General features: G+C 39.9%; 1 protein-coding gene across 1 annotated transcript; it reads left to right on the forward strand.

Moving 5' to 3' along the window:
• Positions 1–8,676: 8,676 nt before the first annotated feature.
• On the forward strand, positions 8,677–10,889 carry LOC148013641 (protein serine/threonine kinase). Its single transcript, XM_087668464.1, has one exon. The coding sequence runs from the start codon at positions 8,927–8,929 to the stop codon at positions 10,328–10,330; it is 1,404 nt and encodes a 467-aa protein (XP_087524590.1). The 5' UTR covers positions 8,677–8,926; the 3' UTR covers positions 10,331–10,889.
• The last annotated feature ends 358 nt before the right edge of the window (positions 10,890–11,247 follow it).

Here is an 11,247-nt window from a genome sequence, read left to right on the forward strand (position 1 = left end):
CAAATGCCAAGACCTGTAAGCATAAAATTGAAGTAACAGGTGGCTGCCTTGTTTTGGACAAATCTAGGATTGTTCAAAATAGTCAATGGCTGAGCTAAATCATCTCCAAATGCATCTCACATAAGAGGCATAACATCCACAAGTGATCCCGTATCAATAGACATCAGTAGAAGCATCACATAAGCCATATGCATACAAATATATGCTGTCTCAGATCTGAAATCTGTTGCAAAATATTCTCTCATTAGAATTTGGCAAATCCGACATCACCATCGTGTCCGAAGCATGCCAAAACCCCAACTTAGACTCTTACCTTGCCTAAATCGGGTTTCGAATGCCCGAGATATGACAAAAAGAGTGATTTTTGGGCCAGATTTTGAAACATGCACAAAAAAAAACGTGAGCTGGCTAGGGGGTCTGCTGTCCCACGTGTCAACAGTGGGGTCCAAAGGGGGCACAAATGGGGGCCAAAGAAGGCCTACACCAAGCCTCAGCAAGCCTTGATAAGTTGGAAGCAAGATCGAGGTGAAGGAAGCTCCAAGAGGTGTGAGCTATGGCTACCCACAACCTGTGAAAACCCTGTTTACCTAGACCTATGGATTGAGATAAATCTCTGAAATAATGAAGCAATACCTCAATATCAATGCCCTGATGGTGCCTCGATAGGCCGGGAAGAAGCTCGGGAAGCTGGGGAGTGATGGGAGCTCAAGAGAATGAGCTATGGCTACCGGGAAGGAGACCCAATGCAAGTGAGGAGTCAATGGGAAGCTAAGAATGCCACGAGCCAAGCTCAAGAGTCGGGAAGCCATGCTCTGATACCACTTGAAAGGTGAGAAGGATCAAAGCTTGCACTTGAGAGCTATGGCGGGAGAGCAAGAGCAAGAAAGAGAGAGACAAAAAATGGGAACTCCAACAGTCACAATGTGTGACCGGGCCTTCCTTTATTCAAACTGTCACTAAAAGAATAAAGAATAAAGTGACGGTAACAGGCGCGCGCCACCTGCAATGTGCAATGGCAGTGACTATCAGTGTAGTAATACACGGGCAGCTAGGCGGAGGCGCCTTTACCCCCAACAATGTATAGCAGTCACCCTCTTGGAAGGGAATTTGCATGAATTTTTGGGCTATTTTTGGTGCATTTTTTGTCTCGGGTTAACCATTTGAGGCAATGGATTGGTTCATGTTGCTGAATGCTTGATTGGGAAAATACATATTGCTGATTTTTCTAAACTTGAAGCCATCAAAATGTCAAACACATCTCAAATTATCCAGATTGTTGGAGATAAATTGACCAAGGACAACTATAGTGTCTAGCCGTATAGAATGGACAACTTTCTAATGGGGAGAGGTCTTTGGGACCTCATTATAGGTGATGATGCATGTCTAGAGCTTCTTGAGCCTACAGAAGAGCAAAAGAAAGCATACAAGGATTGGACTAGAAAGAATAGGAAAGTTTTGTATTGGATCTCTATATGCATATCAGAGACTTTGATTCCTCATATAAAAAAGGCAAGCACTTATAAAGAGGCATGGGAGATCATTGAGAAAATGTATGGGACATGTACAGAGGCAAGGAAGATACAACTTAAGCAAAGATTACATGGAGCATGGAGAGAAAACTGCACTATCAATGACATGTTGTAGAGATCAAATAGGTTGCAGAAGATCTTGCATCTATAAATGCACTAGTGGATGATGATGACTTGGTTTCAGTCGCACTTAATGGACTTGGCCCATATATAAATCTTTGGATACCTCTATTTCAGTTAGAGGAGGCTCTATGCCAGACTTTGAATAATTGATTGCCTTGCTACTTATAGAAGAAATAAAGTTGGGTTTGAATGCATCTAGCAACAACAAGAATATAAGTGGAGATGGTGTCTTTTATCATCAAAGAGGGCGTGGTGGCCCATCTAGAGCTAGAGGCTCATCTTATGGACATGGTGGTGATAGTTTTTCACATGGTCAAGGTACCTTCGGTCATGGTGGTTTCATGCCTAGAGGTAGGGGGAGAGAATACTCTAGAGATAGAGGACGATCTATTCCTCCACATAGAGATAGTGCATGTAATTATTGTGGGCAATATGGACATTTTGAAAGGGAATGTTATCATAAGAAAAATGCTATGCCTAGGGGTCGAGAAGGACTCAATATACCCATTACACAAGTGGCTATGGAGGTGCAAGTTTTGGACCTAGAGGTGGCTCTATTAGAGGCCATTTATTTGCCATGGAACATGTATTAGGGATCATGACACACCCTCCTAGTGAAGATGATTGATTTTTGGACTTAGGGGCTACAAATCACATGACTCATCATGTTGAGTGGTTTGACACAAAACAACAAATGAAAAATGAAGAATATATGGCTACTGGGGATGATACTTTGCATAAAATCACTCATATTGGTAGTGTGCCACTTGTCACTAGAGATGGAGTTGAAAATAAGCTTGGGGATGTACTTTATGTACCTACAATCACTTAGAACTTAGCATCAGTTGGTCAAATGGCAAACCAAGGAATGTAGGTGAGATTCAATAGATATGGATGTTTCATTGAGGAATTTCAAAATGGAAGGCCTAGCAGATTGATTGCAAAAGGAAAGAAGAAAGGCAAGTTATTTGCCTTGGATGCAGGAACTCCCGTCATTCAAAATTCTATGTATGTTGAAAGTGGGCATAATCAAGATAAGGATATTGAATTATGGCATAGGAGAATTGGTAGTGTAAACCTGCAAAGATTGAAACAAATGCAAACTAAATAGGTGGTTCATGGTTTGCCCCATTTTGGTTATGTTAATTATGATCATGTATGTGAGGCTTGTTAGTTTGGCAAGCAAGCTAGATTACTATTTCCAAAGAGAGGGAGAATCAGTAGTTATCCTTTGGAAATGGTGCATTCTAATATTTGGAGTCCATGTCAGAATGTATCATTGAGTGGAAGATGCAGGTTTTATATCCCTTTTATTGATGACTTTAGCAGAATGACTTGGGTGTATTTCATGCAGCATAAAAGTGAAGCCTTTGAAAGATTTTTGGAGTTTAAAGCTATGGATGAAAAATAGTTTGGTTGTTACATAAAATGCTTGAGGTTTGATAATGGAGGAGAATACATGTCATATGAATTTTCAGATTTTTTGAGAGATCATGGAATCAAAAGACAAGTGACATGTAGGTACACACCTTAGCAAAATGATGTGGTAGAAAGGAAATATTATATCATTGCAAAGATTGCTAGGGCAATGATGAACCAAATGAATATGCCATTGACATATTGGGTAGAGGCAGTGCATACTGCAATACATATCATGAACATGACACCTACATCATTGACTCATCATATATCACCATATGAAAAGATGTATGGTAGGACACCCACTATTGCCTACTTCAGGGTTTTGGATGTGTTTGTTATGTTCATGTTCTTGATGATTTGAGGAAGAAGATGGAGCCAAAGGCTATAAAATGCATCTTTCTTGGATACCCTAATGAGAAGAAGGGTTACAAATGCTATGATCCAGTGACTAAGGAAGTTTACATTAGTAGGGATGTCAGATTCAGTGAGTATGAATCATGGTGCAAACCTAAGATTGCAGTGGACTTGGATCTCTATGAGATAGTGATGATGATGCTCATGAGAAGAAAATTTTAGCAAATGGTAAGCATGGAAATCAGCACTTAGAAGATATGACTGGACCTCAAGAGAATGCAGAGAGTAGTGGCAGATATAGTCCATGGAGTGGCAGGTTGAGGAGTTTACAAAAGAGTGTGGAAATTGCAAAAGTTTAGAGGCATATGGCTGAAAGTTCAGAGGATGAATCTATCGATGATGAATATGGCATTCCTCATGCAAAAACTTCGGGTACTAGAAGTGCAGGAAAATATGTTCCACCACATGCAAGAGCGGTTGAGACTCTAAGTAGTGCACCTCAGTTGAGGAGATCAGAAAGGGTTAGATATCATGTTAATAGATTGACATATAATGGGTTCATGAAGATGCATTATGCTTATATGGTTCTTATGTATAGCATGTGGAGCCTACTTGCTTTGAGGAAGCAGTGGAAATCAAAGAATGGAGACAAGCTATGGATGAGGAGATGGATGCATTGAAGAAAAACAAAACTAGGGATTTAGTTTAGCTACCTCATGGAAAGAAATCAATTGGTTGCAAATGGGTGTATAAAGTCAAGTGCAAATCGGATGGTTCTCTAGAAAGGTATAAACCAAGGTTGGTTGCAAAGGGTTATGCACAAACATATGGATTGGATTATGAGGAGACATTTAGTCTAGTGGCAAAGATGACTACAGTGAGATCAATGATTGCTTTGGCTTCTATATATGGTTGAAAATTGTATCAAACGGATGTGAAAAATGCATTCTTGAATGGGATTTTACAAGAGGAAGTGTACGTGGATCAACCTGAAGGGTGTGTGAATCCTAAATACCTGCATTATGTATGTAAATTGAAGAAGGCATTGTATGAACTGAAGCAAGAACCAAGAGTTTGGTTTGAAAGGATTATCAGATTCTTGTGCAACATGGGATTTCAGTAGAGTATGGCTGATTACTCACTCTATGTGAGACATGGATGGCATGGTTGTGGTTGTCATCTATGTTGATGACCTCATTATTACAGATACACTTGAGAGGGAGATTGCTGAAGTTAAGCATGGTCTTCATAAGGAATTTGACAATAAGGAACTTGGTCAATTGAGATATTTTTTAGGCATTGAGGTCATTGATACACCTCGTGGTATTTGGTTGGTACAAAGACAATATTCCTTGGAGATGTTGGAGAAGTATGGCATGACAGGATGTAACCCAGTGGATACTCCCTTGGATCAGAACATCAAAATGATTGATGATGGGCAATATGTGGAAGATGTGACTATGTTTAGAAAGATGGTTGGTAATCTTATCTATTTAACCATTACAAGGCCACATTTGAGTTATGATCTGTTGGATTGATTAGCCAATTTATGCAAAGACCATGCAAATCACATTTGGATGCAGTGAGGAGAGCTCTAAGGTATGTGAAAAAGACAGTTTGATTTGGCTTATTCTATGAGAAGGAAATAAAGCCTACCTTGTTTGGGTATACTCGTGCAGACTGGGCAGGTAATCTTATGGATAAGAGATCCACCAGTGTTTATGCATTTTCATTTGGATCAGCAAAAAGCAACCTATAATTGCTTTATCAAGTACAAAAGCCGAATATCGAGGTGTTGCATTGGCAGCATGTGAGCAAACATGGTTGAGATTGGTTTTAGGTGAAATCGATGATGGAGTCATCATATATTGTGACAACATTAACAACATCATGTTGGCAAAGAACCCAGTCTATGATGCCAGGACAAAACACATAGAAGTGCACTATCATTTCATTAGAGAAAAGGTCATTGATGGAGAGGTTGACTTGGTCATGTCAAAACAAATAACCAAGTTGTTGATATCTTTACCAAAGCATTAGGTAAAGATAAGTTTAAGTATTTTAGGAGTGCACTTGGAGTATTACCTTTGCAAGCTCATTCTAAGCTTGAGGGGAAGTGTTGAGAAAAATAATGCATAGCCTAAGCCTTATCCTATAGTTGTATTAAGTAAGTGTGTGAGAGGCAGTGTAAAGTGTCCTAAAGGTCAAAGTGTCTATCTCTTTGAGAGAGACTTGGAAAAGTGGATAGATGTGAAGATAGCAAGAGGATGAAGAAGAGGAGAATGAAAAAAGGAAAATGCTTGAGCCTCCATATATGTATCTTAACCACCTTCTATTGTGCATCCCCATTGAGTCTCTTATCTATTTTTTCAGTTTGTCGGCCACAATCAAAACATGGTCTATAGATCCAAATACAAGCAAGGGATAGAGGTTGCTAGCCCAAGAACCTAGAGCAAAGATATGATTCCCACATGTAATCTTCGACACAAAATCACCAAAGGATACATGATAGCATGCATCATCCAATTGTCCAAAGGCTTTTGGTCAAAGTCGGAACATGGCATACATCATACAAAACAAAAATATTGCCTGAAGCAAACTACAGCCATACATCCCCAATGCCAATGATATCCAATGCCATGTCATTTTCCAATCTAACAAAACTTGCCATGCTATGATAGGAATGAAACCAATCCCTATGTAGAGTAACATGGAAGGAAACCCTTGAATCAAGTAGCTAACATTGAGGAAAATTGGACGAGGCATCAACCAACTAACTACATCAAGAAAAGAAGCTACCAAGTTATACTCATCGTTAGACTTAGGCTATAGTATATTTATCTAATCAAGACTTTACACTAGACTTACTAGGGACAATGATGTTATCATCAAACTTTTCTTTCACTTTACCCTTGCTTTTCTCTTTGCACTTATCATCATGTATCTTATGGCACTATGACAGAATATGAACCTACTTCCCATGGTAATAATATATAAGAGAGACCTTATGACCATGGGACTTACCGGAAGATTGCCCACAAGACTAAGATCTTTGTGAGTCTCTACCATAGCGGTCATTAGCACTCTTACCATCATGTCATGCCTCTAACAATCATTGCATGAGAAGTACAAGTTGCATCCACATTCTTTATGTTTAACTCCTCTATGAGTAAAGAACCCTCAACATCCTAGAGTTTCAAACCATCTCTAGTCATATTAGCATATATGGTAGTATGGAAAGTGGTCCATGACTTAAAATGTGTCACAAGCAAGAATAAGGGAGGGAGATTATCCTTAAACTCAATGCCCTACAAAGTCAACTAGCTAAAAATCAACTGAAACTCATTCAAATATGTGGACACACTGGTCTCTTCCTTCATGTCCATGAGCTATTTTGACAAATACATCTGTGAAGCAGGACTTTTCTTGTCATAAAGATTGCATATCTTTTCCCATAACTACCAACCATTATCCTTAGGTGCCACAATATTGAAATAAACATATTTAGATAGCGACAATATAAGAGTGGATGTCTAGTCTCTTTGATGCTTCTATTAAGTGCAAAATTTTCAATGGTTATACCACGTAATCAAACCTCATAATACCCTACTCATAATTTCTTGGTAATGATAACATTGATTCACATTATTTACTTCAATATTTTATGATTCCTTCAACTTTATACAAGGCACATGGAAAGCTTATGGCATGGAAAAGAAAGCTGTTTGACTATGGATATATGCTTGGGAAAGCTACTATAACTATGGAGCTATGCTCCAAGCATGACATTCTCCTTTTGGATACCATTAGATGCTCCTTGCTCCTTGTGCTATGCCTTTGTCAGTCTTGATGGTCCCAACAACTCATAAGAATAGCTTCTCAAAACAATAGTAGAGGGTTGTCATATCCATACTTCTCTCCCTCTTGTAGGGATGCCATTGTCCATCCTTTCAAATATCTCTTAATTTCTTCTTCAATGTCCTCTCTCTCTCTCTCTCTCTCTCTCTCTCTCTCTCTCTCTCTCTCTCTCTCTCTCTCTCTCTCTCTCTCTCTCTCTCTGCAACGAGTCTATGCAACATTTAGGAGGATTGTTTAACATTGGTTAATTGAAATGATAAAAAGGTGAGAGAGAGAGAGGGGGAAGGAGGGAGGGAGAATCCATAATGCTAAGGCTATTATATGGCATTTTTTAAAGGACTTATTACCCAATTATTGGTTGCTCCACCAAGTAGTATTAGTAATCTTTCTCTTTGGTAGGATTGAGGCGTAGTGTGGAGACAATGATTAGTTCAGTGATGTGCTTGGTGGTGTTGAGACTTGCAATGACGATGATGGTGAAGATTAGAGATGAGGGCAAGAAAATCAACCTAATCAATTTTGTGGTAAAGATATTGCTACACACGAGGCATTTGAAGTTATATTGCTCACTACAACGATCAGTTAGATGAGAAGGAGACAACTATTATATGCTTCATTTTTTTTCCCTTATGACAAGGACTAAGGTTTTCTTAACCTTTGTTTTTATCCTCTCCCCTCCTCATAAATCCCCATTCATGTATGCGGAGTGGGGATATTACAGGCACAACATTGATATGCAAGGCTTTTAACACAAAGTTGATATATGCATAAATGATTTCAAGGACACATATAAGTGAAAGGGTTTTTATTCCAAGAATTGCATTCGTTCCTAGCAATTTGTATTTTCCATTTATTGTGAGACAAAGGCAATTTCTTGTACAATTAGCATTTGCTATGACAATCAATAAGTCACAAGGCCACACTTTGTTTGTTGTTGGCCTTTATTTGAAAGCACCAGTCCTCTTTACTCATGGCGGCCAATTGTATGTAGGATTTTTTAGGGTAATATTGGCATCTAGTGTGAAAGTGTTGCAGGAAGAAAGTGTAGATGCTACAAGTGTCACTACAAACATCATATGTAAAATATTAGTTTAAAGTGAACATAAATAAAAGAATTAGTAAAAAAACAAAGGAAATCTATAGAAATACAAAAAGATCTCGACATGTTAGAGCATTCAATGGTAGGCCTTACATGTAAGAGCAACAATCTCGACTAAAATTTGGAGAGAAAATACTCTCCTTCTGGGCATTTCAATGCATGTGTGTTCTCAAAAAATAAATAAATAAGAAAAAAAACAACTCAAGCAAAACCACGTGAGGAGGACTTAAAAGGTTTAAATGTTAATATTTACCCAACCGACCCTATATTGCTACGTAAGGGTTGCAATATTAAGCAGCCTCAGATTGGTTTGCAAGGGTAGGGCAATAAGGCTCGGCGCCGGCGCTCTTTTATGGTACGACCAAAAACGTCTGGAGGTGTCACAGAACAATCAGACTGCGGTAACTCTCCCAACCCCTAGAAATACGTAAGCGGGCTGCGTTTCGTTGCTGGAAGAAGAGAGGAAACTCTGCAGAATTTCATATCAAGAGGCAGCTTCTGCACATTACGAACTGGCAAGGAAGGAAGGAAGTAAGCAAGCATGAAGCTCGACGTGAATGCGTTGCGCTACCTGTCCAAGGATGAGTTCCGAGTCCTCACCGCAGTCGAAATGGGCATGAAAAACCATGAGATTGTCCCCACGGAGCTCGTCGAGCGAATAGCCGGCCTCAAGCACGGGGGAGCTTTCAAGAATGTGAAGACATTGCTGCGGCACAAGCTTGTCCACCATGATTCCTCCAAGTACGATGGCTACCGCCTCACAACCTTAGGTTATGACTTCCTGGCCATCAAGACTATGGTGAACCGAGGCCTTATCACAGGTGTGGGGCGGCAAATAGGTGTCGGCAAGGAATCCGACATCTTTGAAGTGGTGGCTGAAGATGGACAAGCTTATGCCCTAAAGCTGCACAGGCTAGGCCGCACGTCGTTTCGAGCTGTAAAGTCAAAGAGGGACTACTTGAAGCATCGGAACAGTTTCAACTGGCTGTACCTTTCAAGGCTGGCAGCTTTGAAGGAGTATGCTTTCATGAAGGCTTTGGGTGAGCATGGATTTCCTGTGCCAAAGGCAGTAGATTGGAATCGGCACTGTGTTCTAATGACACTGGTCCCAGGGTATCCTTTGGTGCAGGTGAAAAAACTTCAAAATTCAAGTTTAGTCTTTGAAACTATTATGCGTCTCATTGTTCAACTTGCAGAGCACGGGCTTATACATTGTGACTTCAATGAATTCAATATACTTATTGATGACAAAGAAACTGTAACTATGATAGATTTCCCACAGATGGTTTCTGTTTCCCATCGCAATGCTGAAATGTATTTCAATCGTGATGTGGAGTGCATATTCAAGTTTTTCAACAAACGATTCAGTTACTCTCCATCAGTGGATGAAGTTGAGGGTGACTTTGAGACTCTAGGAAACTTGCCTTTAGACTCATTTGGAAGACCAAGTTTCAAGGCTGTGGCAAATGCTTCTGGGTCCTTAGACAAGGAATTGGCAGCAAGTGGATTCACACATCAAGACCAAGAACACTTGGAACAGTATGCAGGCAGGGATCTGGATGAAGATGCAGCAGATGATGAGGCAGGAAGTAGTGATGCAGCAAACAGCTCAGAGGAAGATGTAAATGCTGTAGCCTTAGAGTTGCAGGAGTCAGCGATTTCACATCACATAAATGGCAAGGATGAAAAGTCATCTGGAACTGAGGAGGAGGAGGAGGAGGAGGAGGAGGAGGAGGATGATGGTGCTAGTCAGGCCTCCCTTGGAACTGACATAGGGACAGCCAAGGGCAGTGTGCTTCCTTTAAAGGGATTAGCAAAACAAAGGAAACGTGCTGTCGCTGCTGTCCGCAGTGGAAGTAGGTCACATTATACGAGAAACGCTTCAAAGGATAAAGGAGGCAGGAGATCTCGTCATGGTTTTGCGAGCCACAAATTGGATTTCTAGGTTGTGTTACACTAGCTATCAAGAAATTATGTTGCTTTCTAATATGAATCAGCTACTTTGTCATGGTGCAAGCTTGGAGTCATAGTTGGTATCATACTTGTATGGTTCATTGAACCAGACATGGGAAATTGGTCATACCTGTATGGAGAAGGGAAAACATACACAACCATTATGAGATTAAAAAAATATGGTCTCAAACCTTGAAAACAGGCTACTTTTGCAAAAGCGCCTCTCATCTAAGGGCAATGAAGTTTGAGCTTCTGCAACTTTATGGTTTCTCTTATGATTCAGCCCCTGAATCATATTACAATCATACTTTCATACCCATATGTGTTTTGTCATTATGGAAAAAACTGTGACTGGAGTTGTTCACTGATGGGTTTTTGGACAGCTTGTGGTTCTTAAACTAACCAATAATGATTTGGCTGTTTAGATGGGTGAGGCCCTATCTTTTCGATTACCTGAGTGCCCAAATTGTATAGCCTTGTTTTGACATCATAGTTAACATAGTGCGTTCAATTTTGTGCATTCAAATAAAGAAAAACTTTTGTAAACCAAACCTGCTAATTCAACATGCTAAAGGAAAAGTATGAGTATAGATGAATGCGTTACTACCATGCTTCATGCTCTATGCTGCTGCATGGCTGCTTGGCTACAATTGCCAGAGTGATATGTGGTTTATGTTGTGCCTCACTGCACTCAATGCATAAGGTCTTTGTATCATTGATGAATTGCGAGTCTTTGTTAGCACTGCCTGTTAGAGCATATGCTTTACAATGGTACGGTGGTATGGTGAATCTCATTCCAAAATTAGTCGTAGCTTTATTGAGTTAAGAGCTAATTTAGTCCAGCTTAAGATCACTGTTTTTCTTAAATTCTTTCTTCTCTTTTCGAGCAAAATATTTAAAAGCTCCTAA

Source organism: Lygodium microphyllum, chromosome 26 (genome assembly GCF_053477565.2).
Source record: "Lygodium microphyllum isolate KBCC chromosome 26, Lygodium_microphyllum_v1.1.10, whole genome shotgun sequence".
Taxonomy (NCBI): Eukaryota; Viridiplantae; Streptophyta; class Polypodiopsida; order Schizaeales; family Lygodiaceae; genus Lygodium; species Lygodium microphyllum.

Bases quoted from the DNA above. Each gene is read 5' to 3' on its own strand.
- LOC148013641 (XM_087668464.1), top strand. From the start codon at position 8,927: ATGAAGCTCGACGTGAATGCGTTGCGCTACCTGTCCAAGGATGAGTTC.